The following is a 16,322-nucleotide window of genomic DNA, read 5'->3' as shown; positions in this document are numbered from 1 at the left end:
CTAATTCATTTACACGCTTTTGAAATTCTCACCTTAAGACTAAGATCTTTCAGAGCTAACTTCTCTTATTCCATCAAGAGGTACAAGACCAGATTTCACTTGTCATTTTAAATAAGTTACCAATAAATAGCTTTGCCCTTGAACAACAAAGTGGATTTGCGGTGATGATTTGCATCTCAATGAGGATTTCCCTTACTGCTATCTGCCTGAGGAAATGGCTAGTCTGTGTGTTTGTTTTTACCATGTAGGTATGTTGGGAAAGAGTATAAAGAAGAAAAGGGGCTTCTTAACCATTTCATTGATGTGGAGCGACAAATGACTGCCCAGTACTACGTGACAGAATTCAACAAAAGGCTGTATGAGCAAAAGATCCCTACACAAATCTTTTACATCCCCTCTGCAATACTCCTGGTAAGAAGTCCTGAACTGAAATCAACTGAAGCAGGGAATTTACAGAAGCCAGCAGGAAATGATCAGAGAATATTTCTCCTGTAGAATAATGGGTATAAAATGAGGAAAGTTACAAGATCTCTGCAGAACAATAATATTTGTTATAAACCACTTGTGTCCCAAAACACAGCATTTTGGAGCGAGCGGGAGTGAGCCTCATGGCTAAGGATAAATAGCCTCTCTGTAGGTTTCGGAGTCTGAGCTCAAGCCGTAACGTCAAAGCACTGTCTACACAGCTGTTTTTAGAACACCAGTCTGAGCCTTAGAAACACAGAATATTAGGGTTGGAAAAGACCTCAGAAGTCATCTAGTCAAAGCAGGACCAACACCAAGTAAATCATCCCAGCCAGAACTTTGTCAAGCCAGGCCTTAAAAACCTCTAAGGAAGGAGATTCCACCACCTCCCTAGGTAACCCATTCCAGTGCTTCACCACCCTCCTACTGAAATAGTTTTTCCTTATATCCAACCTAGACTGCCCCCACTGCAACTTGAGACCATTGCTTCTTGTTCTATCATCTGCTACCACTGAGAACAACCTAGCTCCATCCTCTTTGGAACCCCCTTTCAGGTAGTTGAAGGCTGCTATCAAATCTACCCTCACTCTTCTCTTCTGCAGACTAAATAACCCCAGTTCCCTCAGCCTTTCCTCATAAGTCATGTGCCCCAGCCTCCTAGTCATTTTCGTTGCCCTCTGCTGGACTCTCTCAAATTTGTCCACATCCCTTCTGTAGTGGGGGTACCAAAACTGGACGCAATACTCCAGGTGTGGCCTCGCTAGTGCTAAATAGAGGGAAACAATCACTTCCCTCGATCAGCTGGCAATGCTCCTACTAATACAGCCCAATATCCCATTGGCCTTCTTGGCAACAAGGGCACACTGCTGACTCATATCCAGCTTGGTCTAGCTAGACCAAGTCTGTCGACAAAGGGAGGCTTGCTCGTTCTCACTCCGAAATGCTGGATAGAGATCCCGTAAGAGGCAAATGCCATTACCTGGTAAACAAAGTTGATTATTTAAAGATGAAAAAACATCTAACGTACAAGCAGAGATTCCCACCAGAGGGTGCAATGGGTGTGCCTGTAAAAGTATGTACGTCCTACCAGGCTCACCAAACCCATACCTTTACGTGTGTCCCTTGGGCAGGAAAGGGCTCTGTTAACCTGCTGACAGGTATAGTTGCCCAACTTGTGTTAGCACCTAACCAGTTTGTGCACAGAAATATGAGGGCTCCTATTTGCCTGCAGGTGCACATGCTGTTTTAGTAGCTGCACCTTTAGCATGCTTCTTTAAAATTAAGCCTATAGTTATAATGGTGCTCTCGGAAATACTAGAATTAGAGTACAATTCTGCTCAGTTTATTCACTTAAATTGGCCCATTGATTTAAGTGGGACTACTCAGCACTGGTGCCAGAATGGGGTGGGGGAGAGATGGAGCCATGGCCCTCCCACTTATAAAAGGGCCATGCCCTGCACTTTTTAACAAAAGAAACGTGCTGTGGGGAAAAAATGCAGTCCCCATGTTTAGAGCTAAAGTTGTCTGTTTATTTGTACTAACATTAAACCTTAAATATTATAATGTGGCTACATTTTGTATTCTGGTTATTTATGTTACAGTTGTACTCTGCAGGATATTTAAGTAGTCTTTTAATTCCTCTGCCACTTTGGCCTTGGCCCACCCACTTCTACAAAGGTTCCAATGCCCTTGCTACTCAGATGAGCCAGGCAAGCAGTGTGTGGCCCTTAGATTGTCAATTCCTTGGGGCAGGAACTTGTTTTTTCATTTGATCATTAAAAAATGTTTAAATCAATAATAATAGTTATTAATAATAACAATGGTGCAGGAAATAACGGTTAAAATAATATGGACCAGATCCTTGTGTCCAGCCAGTCCCCATTCAGTGCAGCCTGAGAGTTACACTAATTTGCATTGATTTTTAATGGGGATCATCAGATTGCAGCACATCCAGACTTGCCCCCAACATACCATTCATACCGAAGGGGATGGGAGGGGATGACATAGAGCCTACATAGCTGACTACATGCCATGTGGAGAGTCCTCCATTCCAAGGAAATCTGCAGCTACCCTGAGACAGTGGCTTTCTGGCCCTCTTGCATCACCTGAGTGGTGCACCAGGCCAGAGCATTAGCCACCATTCTTTCCCTCTCTCTTTTATAGATCTAGTTTATATATTTAACTACATTCTATTAGGCTTCTGCATTTCAAATACAAATAGCCAAGTTGACTATTATATACAGTATCGATGTCCTATTTTTTTGTCCTCGCATGTGTGGAATATAAATTACTGCTCTGTTGTTCACGTGTGCACTCTAATGCAATATGCAAATGACCTTGGATGAAAGAGCTTTGCTTTACTGCTTTTGCTAAGCATGCTGTCATTGGTGCTGCTTTGCACTGGAGCACTGGTTAGCAAGTCCTAATGCAGTTTTAGCACTAAGACATTCAAGCTCTTGAATATATAGCTACAAATACATAAACCAACCACAGCCAATGCAAAAGATGAACAGCTGCTGGTCTGCCATCTTCTCAGCTCCTTAGCCCACTTTTTATACTGACTTTCTTGCAATATATTTTTCATTTGCTTTACAAGCAAGATACCTATAGAACTTGTTGATCACCATGTCTGGTCTCACCAAGCTGAATTGACATTTCCAGTGCTGACACTGCCTTCTCTCTAGCTAGATGAGAGCTCTGCTTCCAGATGTGTTGTGATGGGAACAAACAAATGGGTGGCACGGTGCAGGGGCTCTTTACATCCAGTTTCCTTTTAGTACAGTGGGGAAAAGTAATAATGCAAATAAGAATTCAAATAGCTGAGCTATGGGACTTCTCATCTCAACTGGGATTATTTTAACCCTTCAACATTCTATTTTCTTTCAGATACTAGAAGGCAAATCTATAAAAGGATGTGTGAGCGTGGAGCCCTATATTCTGGGAGAATTTGTGAAACTATCTAATAACACAAAAGTAGTAAAGACAGAGTACAAAGCCACAGAGTATGGCTTGGCCTTTGGCCATTTCTCCTATGAGTTTTCCCATGGCACAGATGTGGTTGTCGATTTGCAAGGTGTGTATGATGACTGGTTCTGTTTGTTGTGTGTCCTTCCCATTTTCCAGCAGTGCATGCTCTACAGAGAACAAAACCATTTACAATGTCACTAAGGCAAGGGGAGGCACAGAAAGGACTCAGACTCACATTGTGTAAGAAAACAGGCCATAATTTTTGGCATGTGAAATAAATGACACCTGGTGGCTTAAGGAGAACCTCTCTCTCTTCCTGATGTGAGAGAAACTGTGATCATGTTCCTGGGCCAGATCCTAATGTGATGCAACCTTGTGTCACTTCACCCATGTGAAACTTAAACTAAAGCTAAGAGAAATGGGCCCTGAGGGGCTTCTCTGCAAAGGGGGCACCTCAGGTGACACCAAGACAGTGTAGCAGTTCCCATGCCACCCTTCTCCTTCCCTGTGATTGGCAAGCCCCCAAATGGCTGAAAGCTTCCTTCGTGCATAGACCCCCTCTTTAGCTTCACAGGCTCTCCTTGGTTAGAGCTGAGGACCTGACCTTGCAAGCTGTTGACTCAAGTACCCTCCTTCCTTAACAGAGTAAAGCCAAAACCAAGATGCTATTGGGACCTGATGTCATCTTGTGATTGTGTTCTTACCTGCATATCAGTACAGACGTTAAGGGCCTGATTCTGCTCTTGCTTACCCTGGGGTAAATCAGGAGTAACTCCACTGATGTCAGCAGAATTCCACCTATTGATCAGACTTTGGATGTGTGGGGCTTAATTGCAGAACACAATGAAGTGAAGGGACTTTTGTATGTCATTTTATATCAGATGTATTTTTTATTCTACAGGTTGGGTGACTGGTAATGGAAAAGGCCTCATCTACCTCACAGACCCCCAAATTCATTCTCTTAATGGGAAAGATGTCTCACACTCCACCAACTTTGGGGAAAAAGGAATTTATTATTTCTTCAATAATCAACATGTGGAGTGCAATGAAATCTGCCATCATCTTTCTTTAACGAGGCCTTCCGTAGCAGAACCTAACTAGCCTCATGCAAAGACAACCTGACAGGTGCTTACATGGGACCTGATCCCTCACACATTTATACACATAAATAACTCTGCTTGCAAGAGCAGAGCCATAGAAGTAAAATTACTTCTATTTCTAAGTGTTGGAAGGATCTGGGTCATGTTCCAGGTTGGTAACATGTGTTTCTGAATACAGCTTGTTGTGGAAATTAACAAAACCACATAAAATATATTCAAGGAACATAAAGGGTATAACAAACCCACAAGGGCCAGGAAAATTATGAGCTAACACTAGAACTTTGTCCTTACAATGATCAGTCTCATCTAGAAATCGCAGCACCGGAAGGAGACAAGATAGTACAGCCTTCACTCAGGGCTTGACTTCAATGTGGGGTTTTGACTGAGAAAGGACAGTGGGATTTGTAATCCTAGCTGCTATTAGGAGATACTATTCTAAGAAAGAGGGTGTAGTCAGGATCTGGTATAGTTATTTCAGGTATTTGGGTTTACTTGTGTTTATGATTTTCAGAAACTTTCTTCAGTGTTGACATGCTGTGTTACTGAAACAAAAAGTGATAAAAACGTAGCTTCTTTCTCTCAGACCTGAGTGTGTATTTTCTTGCTTACATTGTAAAATGGCAGTTTTAACTGTGCTAGCCACAGAGCAAACCTTGCAGCCCTTATACAGGCAGAACTGCTGTTGAAGCCAAAGGAAGCCTTGCCTGAGGAAGGATGGCTGGACTGTGCTCACATCTGTGTTAATGTGCTCACAGGAGACTTTCCTACCGGCCTGATAGTTCTGTCTTAAAAACAAAACTGCCTCTAATGGAACTGTGGCTGCCACAAATCTAAAGGCCAGTCTTGCAACCTTTATTCACACAAGTAGTCTCGCTGAAGTGAAGGGAGCTATTTGCCTTTATCAAGTAAACTCAAATATAGTTATATAGTAAAGGATTGTCTATGCAGAGAAATAGCATGTAGCAAGCTGGAATGTACATCTGCGATGCACCAACTGACTGACTGCTTGGATCCTGCAATCACTGCTGTGAAACTTGTACTGAAATCATAGCATGTGGTAGTAGGATCCACGCAGTCAGTCAGTGCATTGCAGGCTAGTTGTGCTGTAGATTTACTACCCAGGTTGCTCACATTAACTCTTCAGAGAGACAAGCCATAAGTAATGGCGAGTTGCTCTGTAAGAAAATTGTTTTTGCTATTTTTGGCTGCCAAGTAGATGTGGGTGGGTTTAGGGCATTCCCTGCTGTCCTAAACATGTGGGGGCTCATTCTGATCCAACTTACACTAACTTTACATGTGACTGCTCCCTGGAGCTGGTGGTGGAAGGTGGAACCTTGGCTGAGCTGGCACAGGTGGATGAAATTTGCTGCTGGTACCAAGGAGGACACGGGAGAAATTGTTTCTTGGAGGGGTGTCTCTGGCTGGGTCTACGCTGTGAGCTAGGGATGTGATTCCAAGCCCACAGGGATGTACTCACGCTAACTCTCATCTGAGCTGCCATGCTAAACATAGTAGTTTGCTGCCATAGCACAGGCAGCAGCAGCACATGCTCACAGCCCCAGTTACGTACCCACAGGGTTCAGCTGGGTTTGTACTCAGGGCAGCTAGCGCAGTGCTGCTGCTGCCTATGCTCTTCATAGAATCACAGAGCCATAGGGATAGACAGGACTGCAAGGGTCATCTAGTCTAACCCTCCTGCCAAGATGCAGGACTTGTGTCTAAACCATCCAAGACTCAATGGCTCTCCAGCCTCTTCTTGAAAACCTCCAGTGAAGGAGCTTCCACAACCTCCCTAGGCAGTCTGTTCCTTTGTCTACTGTTCTTACAGTTAGGAAGTTTTTCCTGAGATTTAATCTAAATCTGCTATGCTGTAGTTTGAGCCCATTGCCTCTTGCCCTGCCCCTTCTGGCAAGAGACAACAATTTTTCTCCATCTTTTTATGGCAGCCTTTCAAGTATTTGAAGACTGCTATCAGCCCCCCCTCCCTTTAATTTCCTCTTTTCCAAACTAAACTTACCCAGTTCCTTCAGCCTTTGCTCATATGGTTGGCAGTCCATTCCTTTAATCATCTTTGTCGCTTGCCTCTGGATCCTTCCCAGTTTCTCTACATCCTTTCTATACAATGGTGACCAAAACTGCACACAGCACTCCAGCTGAGGTGTAACTAGCGCTGAGTAGAGTGGTACTGTGACTTGCATGCTATGCCTCTGTTAATGCAGCCCAAAATTGCATTTGCTTTTTTCGCAACAGCATTTCATTGTTGACTCATGTTGAGGTTGTGATCCACCTCAACTCCCAGATCCTTCTCAGCAGTGCTGCTGTCAAGCTAGTTATCCCCCATTCTGTATTTGTGCATTTGTTTTTTCTTCCCTAGCACCTTACATTTGTCTTTGTTGAATTTTGAATTTATCTTTGTTGAAAGCGTTGCGGCTACACTACTGTTTTTAGTGTCCTAGCTCAGATGAGAGCTAGCACTCATATGCATATGTGAGCTGGGCATCAGCCCCCTAGCTCATAGTGTGGATGTAGCCACAGAGTCACAATGTCTCCTGGGAACTGCAGCTTAGGCAATTTTCAGGGCAGTGCCTAAAGCAGCGGCGACTCCAGGCACCAGCGCTCCAAGCATGTGCCTGGGGCAGCAAACCACGGGGGGCACCCTGCCGGTCCAGCGAGGGCGGCAGTCAGGCAGCCTTTGGCGGCATGCCTGCATGAGGTCCGCTGGTCCTGCGGATTCTGTGGCAATTCTGCAGTGGGTACGCTGAAGCCGTGGGACCAGCAGACCTCCTACAGGCAACCCGCCGAATCCGCGTTACCAGCGGGCCTGCCGTAGGCACGCCGCCGAAGGCAGCCTGCCTGCCGTTCTTGGGGCGGCAAAAAGCTAGAGCCGCCCCTGGCCTAAAGTCACATTCTATACCCATGTGCTCATCTAGCACTAACTTCTGTGATACTTTACACTCTCTTGTCACTGATGGTGTAAGAATCTGTCATCTGTAGCTCATGTCATCTGGAAGTGCCTTCCTGAAATCTCTACTTAACTCCTAGCTGTTTTCAGATCCACCCTGAAAGGATATCTTCTCTCCCTTGTCTACAGCTCTAACTTCCCTTTTTCCTCTGCTTTCATTTCTAACATGTCTCTTGATTTAACTCTATAAAGAATGAAGATGCCAAACTCCCTACATGCTTAATATATCTATCCAAACCATGATGTGTTAGGATTTCTGCAGAATATAAGAATATCGTATAAAAATTAAGATTCTGCTCCTTCTGGTTGTGAAAGTAGACTTTCCAATGTACAGTGACCCTGTGCACTAACTTAGATAAACCTGAAACACCAACTCTAAGTAAGTTGTGAACTGCCCTAATTCAGAGCAGTATGATGTTAACTCTGAAGTGTAATGAGGCAGGAAGAAACACATCGGTGGATAATTTAGGCTTGCAATTGCACACATAATTTGCACATATATCTTCTGCAGTCATGCATGCAAATTAGGTAATTGCACATACAAATGATTAAATAAACAAATGGCAGACACAGGGACAGTTCTAAAAGTATCCTGCAGAATTTTCCCACTGACTGATGCTGAATGCACTAGCAATTTTACTAGCTACGTGTTTGAGCCATCTTGCATTAATGCCAATGGAAAAATTTGCATTGACTCTAAAGCGTTGTCTTGGTCTCTGGAAGTTTAATTATGACATGGTCATATTCCTAGTTCACCCTTTGTACAATCATTATCATCAGTGGGAGCTCTGTTGTCGCCTGACAATAGTTTCATGTCCCTGATTTTGTGACCCTGGCTCACAGACCGTAATATAAAACTGTATTTTCCCACAGAGTGGGTTTGATGCCTTAGCATTTTGGGGTTTCTTCTGTCAACATAAATTATGCGACTGAAGCAGAAATGTCTGGTGATATTCTGGGGTTCAGGAAATGTAATTTCACAGTAACCCCCTCAACAGCCAGTGTCACTTACCCTACTGTTCTGCCCCCGAGAATACTCAGTTTAATTCAACCCACACCCCAAAGACATTTTTTGGAGCTTTCACATGTTTGCTGGCTGTGCTGGGGACATGTTTTAGTGTTGCATGTACATGCAGCTGCTGCTTTGAACATTTCCTCTTTATTTCATGCATTTTTATCTTCACTTTTGTAATTGTTCATGGTTCTATAATATACTCCAAGAACCCCTGATTTTTAACACTCCGCGGTCTTTGAATGTCCTGTGGTATGCGTGCTGTCCGCAGGCTTCAGTAGTGCTTACGCTGGGTAGAGGCAGCTGCCGCTTTTTACTTTTAATGAAACAATCTTTTGTTGGTTTTTTTTTTTAGACCAACGCTTGTAATTCATGGATGTGACCTTCTTGGACTTTTGTGAGCTACCACCTGGAGAATTCGAAAGTAGCAAATGCAGTTATGTCATTCCCTTCTCAGAAACTCGTCGGGGATATATTCAAGGGGCAGAGAATGTCAGGCTTTATCAACATTAGTTTTCTTGTAGGGCTTGTCTTCACTGCAACAGATAGCTCGAGTTAGTACACTCAAGTTACTGCACTCGAGCTAGCCTTCAGAACAACACTGGAGTTGCACAGAGTGGTTGGATTAGCAGCACAGACTGATGAGTTGTAACTCGAGCTGTTACATTCCCCACTGTGTATGTAGCAGCACCATCCCTCCAGCTTCAACACACCCTCCTTAAGGGTATGTCTCCATTGAGCTAGAGATATTTGTATGGGGGCAGGAATTGATCGAGTATTAACGCTCAGATCATAGCTTGAGCTACCGGTGCTGTGAAGCCTCACCCTTAGTGCTCCTTTGCTGGTGATGTGATTGACCTCGTAGAAAGCGCTTAAAGCCTCTGTCTGTGAAGTAGCCAGACAAACTGGGTTCAGTGCATTCAGACAGAAGTGGCGCCAGGGTTTTTGGCGCCCTAGGCGGGGGTCCTTCCGCACTCCCGGTTGTTGGCGGCAATTCTGCGGCGGGGGGGGTCCTTCCGCGCTCCTGGTCTTCGGGGCACTTCGGCGGCGGGTCCCGGAGCGAGTGAAGGACCTGCCACAGAATTGCCGATGACAACCCAGAGCACGGAAGGACCTCCCGCTGCCGAATTGCCGCCCTCCCAAATCCTGGTGCCCTAGGCGACCGCCTAGGTCGCCTAAATGGAAGCACTAGCCCTGCATTCAGATCATTGGCCAAACTCTTCTGTGAGCTCTATGGTCTCGTGGTTGCAATGCAGGATTCAGACACTCTTGAGTTTTATTCCTGGTTCTTCCTCTGACCTGCTGTATGGCCTTACTCAAGTCAATTAACCTCTTCGTGGCTCTGTTTCCGCATCTGCAGGAGGAGAATATCTACTACACAGGCTTGGTGAGGATTAATTTATTACTGTTCATATAGTGCTTTGAAGATGCCATTGCGATGTCTAATAAGTGCTAAATAGTAGTATCTATGAACCAGCTAAAGGCCTTGATCCTGCATATAGTTCCATGCAGTTCAGCCCTGTCTCCATGTGGCACCTCATCAACTTCAGTGGGGTTCTGCGCAGGTTTGGGGGGGTTCACCCATGTGGAACAACCTCTTGGATGGGGGGCAACATTTGTTGCTTCTCAGGGAGCTGCCCCACCAGCTAAAATCAAACACCTCTGACTTTGCAAAGAGTGTGCCCCCTTTGTGTTTTGCAAAAACATGAATAAAAGATGTTTGATTTTCCTGCTAAATCTATAGTTCAAGACTTCCTTTAGTTAAAATACAATATTTTACAAGCCAAAATATGTCTTAGAGTTCCCAATATCCTGTCCTAGAAAGGCATCTGGTTCATATTGTTTAGGGTTCCCCCCCTCCCATCTTGAGGGGGAAGGAAACTGGGTACTACAGGTCCATAAAAATATCGGACACCCAGTACACAGCCAGGCTTAACAAAACCGTCAGCTTTTGTTTCTCCAACCAGCAGAGAGTTCAGGCTTTTTGTTACTGTTGTTTAGTTCTGCTATTGTTTTCAAGGTGATGTTTGTACTGAGTTGTTTGGATATACAGATGCCCTACAATTGCACAGAGCAGGGAAAACTAGTTGTAGGGAGTGGAAGCAAGAGAAAAAAATTAAATCTCTTTATTATGGTGCATAAACCTTCAGTGTTGGGGAGCTGTGCAGCTGCGCAGGGAAAAAATGCATTCAAAAATATAATGCTAGTGTGAATAATCCTTTCTAGAATGCTGCTTGCAGACTGCTCCAGCTTTGTCAGGTGAACTTGAACTGGGCCATCAGATTTGCTCTCATTCCCACTGCACACTGTCTATCACCCCGGGGCATTCACCGTCTTGCCTGTTGTTAAAAAAGAGCAAACAATCCATCATTGAGCCCCGGAGTTACTTTCTCATAGAAAAGTAAAATCGGCATGTGACAGTACACTCAGCTCCAATGTTTCGCAGATTAAAATTATACATGAAAACTCACGTGTTACTGGGAAGATTAAGTCAGTTAGCTTGTACCACAGCCAATAAAGATGAGGATTGTCTGCAACAGTAAAATGCAGGATTTAACCTAGTGACAAAAGTTGTGTGCACACGAGTTAGTGCTTCTGGAAAATACAGCTATAGAATTTGAAGGGAAAAAAGCTAGTAAGGTTTCAGGAATTAATAGGCTGCAAAAATGTTACATTAAAGCCTTTTTGCAGAACTCTATCGGGTGTTTTTTTAATTTTCTCAGATTGGTTGAAGGATCCTAATAAATTATAAGCAACTAACACTGCCATGCCTAGTAACTATCAGCACTAATAACACTTTTAATAATTAAACCTGACAGCATTTTAAATAGCTAATTTACTTGTTATATTGTTTGTTTTACTTTTTGATTTCAGTCCGGTAGACAGTGAAATTAAACTGATCATTTTCACTCTCTTTAGTCAGTTTCACTTTTGGTTGTCATGTATTAAAACAATGAAATTGTTTTCTTTCACAGTCTATCCATCTCACATAATTATATGGCCCCCATTAGATTAGTATCTGGGCACCTGACAGTCGTTAATGTGTTTATCCTCAAAATACCCCTGTGATGTGGGCAAGTATAATTATCCCTGTGGGTAATTGTCTGCAGTGATTCTCACAAGGACTTCCAAAGGAAGCAAGGAATTTCACCGTAACCATTTACCCACCTTTCTGCTCCGAGGGGCTGTTACAGAGAAACCAAAAACAAATAAATTTTTTCATTTACATTTTTACAAAATGATTTTTTTCTATTTATGAGATTTATATAAAGCTTTTTTCTTAACAAAAATCTAAATTGTATATCTTAAGCAAGTTAGCAGTATCTCTTTATTCTAACAGTTACAAACCCTTATTATACCTGTATCTTTTCACCATAAAAAGGCCCACATATGCCAGTGTTTGTCATAAATCATTAGGAAAATAAATGTGCATGACACCATTTGACTGAGTTTTCCCAGTGCACTATAAAAGATGGGGAATGCCCATCACATCATTACAGAAGGTTGTATTTTCATGTGGGTCTCTCTGTTGACTCCAACAGGCTTTGGATCAGGCCCTTTAACTGGGTCCCAGTTTTTTCTGACATGCTGTGTAACCTAAACCACAAAAGGCTGGAGTCTGATCCCATTATTTACTCTGAATAGTCCATCGCTCCATGCGTAGCCCCAATTACTTGAGTGTTATCGCTTTGAGGAGTAGAATTCTGAGATGGTACGTGCTGAGGAAGGAATCAGAACCTGGCCCACAAGGAGATGATTTAACATTTTATATCCATTTTCAACAAGCATCCGCTGGGTGAGGTCAAAACCAAAGTTTGTCGTTTTCTTCCTGTGGTTCCCTGAGTGTTCGAAAATGGGCTTTCTCTTTGCCCTGGTTAACCTTGAGTGGGTTTCTAGCTTATGGTTGCCTTTGAGTTAGCAGTAACAAAGCAGCCTGACTCAGCTATCAGTGAGCTGGCTTTAAGAAAGGTAGCCTCAGCAGCCTGCTCTTTCAGCACATCTTCCTGGCAGTAGTTGTTTGCAGTAAGGACACATTGTAATGGTCTGTCTGTTGTTTATTTTGGTGCAAGACTTCTGAGTCAGAGAGCTCAGGATTATAGGAGTCGTGGATAAGCATCAATTACTACAGTTACTACAGCTCTTTAATGAGAAGCAGCTAGTGTGTCACTCTGTAGCTAGTGGCAATGACCACCTGCCAGACAAGCTACAAGCGTTACTGGCAGTCTAAACAATGGCAAATCACCTGGATTGCCAAGTGCTGCTCAGTTGTGTTAGTTGGGTTCCTTCGGGCATTGCACAGCACTTTGTGCCTGGTCAGTTTTGCTGCTTCCCTTGTAATGTAGTCCAGTGACTAGTTACAAATAATAAATATCCCATCGGAAATCAAGTCACTGCTGTTAGCACAAGGGGGTACAAACTACACCACCTAAACCCAGGAGGATTCACCCCTGGGCAGGGACATTATAACCTGTGCCCAGGGCTCCAAAGGGGCCCTCCTGGTGGAGGCTGCCTGGTTATGTGCTGAATCCTAGGAGCCCTGGCCAGGCCTACTGAACAGCGTAATGCTGTCCATTTCTGAGGCTGCATTGGCTATCTGCAGGGCCCCTCCCCGTGCCCCACCAGTGTGGGGGTTATGGATGCCTTGTGCTACTGAAACCGCCTCCAGTGGATTTTCCTTTATTGGGAGCTCTCTCCTTGCAAGGCTTCACTGCTCAAAGCCACTATGGCGTAGGGCTTGATTCTGATCTCACACCAATGTAAATCAGAAGTAACTCCAGGTCAAGCAATCGAGATGTAACAATGTAAAATCAGGGTGTCATCAGAATTAGGCTCAGAACGGCAGCAGGCAGCAACTTGAATCACAGGGAACTGCAACTATCCATTTTATTTATTTATAGAGTTAACAGGGATTGGATGACTCATGGGTGGGTGCTAGGTATAGAGCATTTCATTTCTAGGTTACAGATTTCAGTTTGAACTTAGTGACCAAAAATCCCAGTTCTGCTATTGACTTACGTGACCTTGGGAAAATCACTTAACCTAACTGAGTCTCAATTATTTTCTTACCTATTAATGGAATGATAAGTTGCCTCTGTCAAAGGGTGCTGTGGGCTTAGTTAGTTAATGTTTGTATTGCACTTTGAAGATCTAGAGCACTATATAAGTGCTAGTATGATCATTCTACAAAAGCTGTTCTGGGGCCTGCGTTTTGGTCTCTATAGAATGTTGTCATTTTACTCATAAGGAAATTAGGTCTGAGCAGAGAGAGAAGAAAATATTCTCTCTTCTCGGCCTGGTTCAAGTAACAGCCAAGGGCTCGGGTTTATACTGAGTGCTTACACTTTGGTGCTGTCAGGAGTTTGTGGTGGGTGAAGAGATCTTTCTGTCCTTCCAAGGAGATGTGGTCCCTTCTACTTCTGTCTTTCTCTGAGTATCCAGGTGGAGACTGGGGATCTCCTGGTGCTTTTTATAAAGTGTATGAGGCAAATCTAACAGCCTGGCCAACTAGGATGTCCCAAAATGCAGCAGATTCCATGGCTTAGGAGGAACTATCAGCAAGAGGGTAGTGGAGGCAATGGACACTTCCACTGTACTACCAGCATTTAACATAACTGCAGAGTGCTGTGGGACATTTCCTGTGTAAAAAGGGCTCTGCATAGCCCAGAATCTTTCTCTTCTAGTGATTCATTATTGAATAAAATTGCCTTAGTAGCTTTATATAAATGTTTGCCCTCTACTCTCCTGGCCTGAGACATCACTCAGAGTCTTTCACATTGGTGTCTACAATGCATTCAGAGAGATCTCTCCAGCTGTGTGGCAGCCATATGCATTTTTGAATTCAAGATGGTGCACTCCATTAGGTAACCTACACACTTTTTGATCCAGAGACATAAATTTAGACACTGATCTCTGAGACTCCTCAGCTCTTACTTCTTATAGTGAGGCAAATCCCCACTCTTGTCAGGAAGGGGTTAAAAACCTCCACTGGGCACAGTGAGCCTCAACACAGCAAGCACCTGCGAAGCTTGTCAAGCCTGGAGATTGTCATGTCCTTCAAAGGGAGGATCACTGCTTAGTGCGGCTGAGCGAGCCTGCTCTGAAGGAGCAGGATTGCACCTCATTGCCTCCCCAGCCCTTGGAAGCCGGGGCTGCTGCCTGGTGAAACGACTTGAGAGCCTTGGCCAGACAGGCCCTCTCAGGCAGATGAAGGAAGGACCTGTATTTTTTCCCATTCCTCACCCACCCCCCTTTGGCTTCCCAGTGGTGTAGGACTGTGCTTTTTGTTGGCAGTGGAAGTAGCCTGACTTTTTGTTTGGAGTACTTTAACTCCCCCCTGCAAGGAGGCTGACACCTTGAACAATGCAGCAGCAGAGCTGTTCCCAAGCCTCTGAGACAGCCCCCAGGGGGTGCTAGAGTAGTAATATTACCCATCCATAAAAATAATATCCAAAAACTCTACTGGAGAGAAGCTTTTTTTCATTGGCTCCTTGTGTCTCTGACAGATTGGTTTAAAATCACTCGAGTAATATTGCTGAAACACTGAAAATTGTTTGCAGATGAAGTTAAAAGGTTCCAGGTGGCAACATTAACTCCAGAGCCTGCATGCCACCAGCCTGTAACTGTCATTCCTCCTCTGAATAGCCTTCATTCTCCACATGGATGGCAAACACATCAATGCGTGTATTGCTGCAGTTTCTCAGCAAGCAGGAATCTGGGGTGACAGTTACAAGGAAAGCTGTGTTAATTATTTAACAGAAGAGGGGACAGGATGTAGCTGAGGACCTGTGTTCCCCTTTGGATTAAACACTGCCTCAGTTAAATCGGTTATGATGCAATCATCACGGAGTCCATCTGCAAAGGGGAGGGAAGGCTAAATGAGTTAGATCCCAGCAGCAGTGCACTGTAGAGGCACTCAGTGGCAACTGCTGCCTATCTGAAGAAGAGCATTTCCAGACAAGCCTCCTAGAACAATGCCCACTGTGCAGTCCCTCCATCCAATTCCCCTGCCACGTGATGCACTCCAACCGTGTGAAGGCCTGCTTCTTCACAGAAAACTGGGATTACGTTGGATGTTTATAATGGATTTGCTGAACTGGCCACAGTGCAGTACGGAGAATGCAAATCCCTATCCCCTCCTGAATTGCAGAGCCTCATGGAGCACGCTCTGGCCTCAACACAGCGCAGTTATTGCTCGCTGACTGTCTGGTCTTAGCTACCCATTTCAATTGACTTTATCTGGATAAGTCTCATATGGGTGCCTTTATGATCACTTTCTCATTCACAGGAATAGAGGGAGATGGGAGAGAGGGCTCAAACAGAAACTTGCTCTCCTTAAAGACAATAGCAGCGCTCCCTTTGAATTCAATGGGAGCAGGAGCAGACACTGAATATTCACTGGAAATACCAAGAGCAGAAAAATAATGTTTCTGCTGAGGTTTCCCATCACTTTCAATCACTCTTTTGTTTCTACAAAGCCCGCCACCCCTCCAGAATGACCACAGCTGCACTAGAGTGGAATAGATTTTATTTTAATCTGGTTTGCCTTCTCATTCCTTAGTTAGATTGTGTCTCTGGTCACTGATTATTCAAAGCGAGGGATATCATAGCCTGGGATTAATCCTTACTAAATGGAGGAGCAGGACATCAGCTGCTTCTCCATCACCTCCATAAGGGCTAAGTCTGGCTCTTAGATCTATATGGTGGTGAATACGGTCAGTGATTGAGCTCCTGTTGACAATGACGGGAGATTGGCATGCAGAGGGCAGAGAGATCAGAAATAAGTATCAATATCTGCATATGGATCAGGGAGTAGAAT

General features: G+C 44.1%; 1 protein-coding gene across 6 annotated transcripts in view; it reads left to right on the top strand.

The window, feature by feature from the left end:
• The window catches only part of ALPK1 (alpha kinase 1), an 83,417-nt gene extending 71,817 nt beyond the window's left edge, over nucleotides 1–11,600 (top strand). For 5 of the 6 annotated variants that reach the window (XM_050943984.1, XM_050943982.1, XM_050943985.1 and 2 more), the window contains 3 exons: nucleotides 249–411; nucleotides 3,352–3,538; nucleotides 4,334–5,114. In XM_050943984.1, coding sequence (XP_050799941.1) covers nucleotides 249–411; nucleotides 3,352–3,538; nucleotides 4,334–4,533 — 550 coding nt within the window. In that variant the 3' untranslated portion in view covers nucleotides 4,534–5,114. Of the gene's footprint in view, nucleotides 1–248; nucleotides 412–3,351; nucleotides 3,539–4,333; nucleotides 5,115–8,861 lie in introns of those variants that run through there. The other variant, XM_050943983.1, reaches the window with a different exon arrangement.
• The last annotated feature ends 4,722 nt before the right edge of the window (nucleotides 11,601–16,322 follow it).

The sequence above is a fragment of the Gopherus flavomarginatus genome, chromosome 3 (assembly GCF_025201925.1).
Source record: "Gopherus flavomarginatus isolate rGopFla2 chromosome 3, rGopFla2.mat.asm, whole genome shotgun sequence".
Lineage (NCBI taxonomy): Eukaryota > Metazoa > Chordata > Testudines > Testudinidae > Gopherus > Gopherus flavomarginatus.
This window is presented reverse-complemented; position numbering and strand designations above follow the sequence as displayed.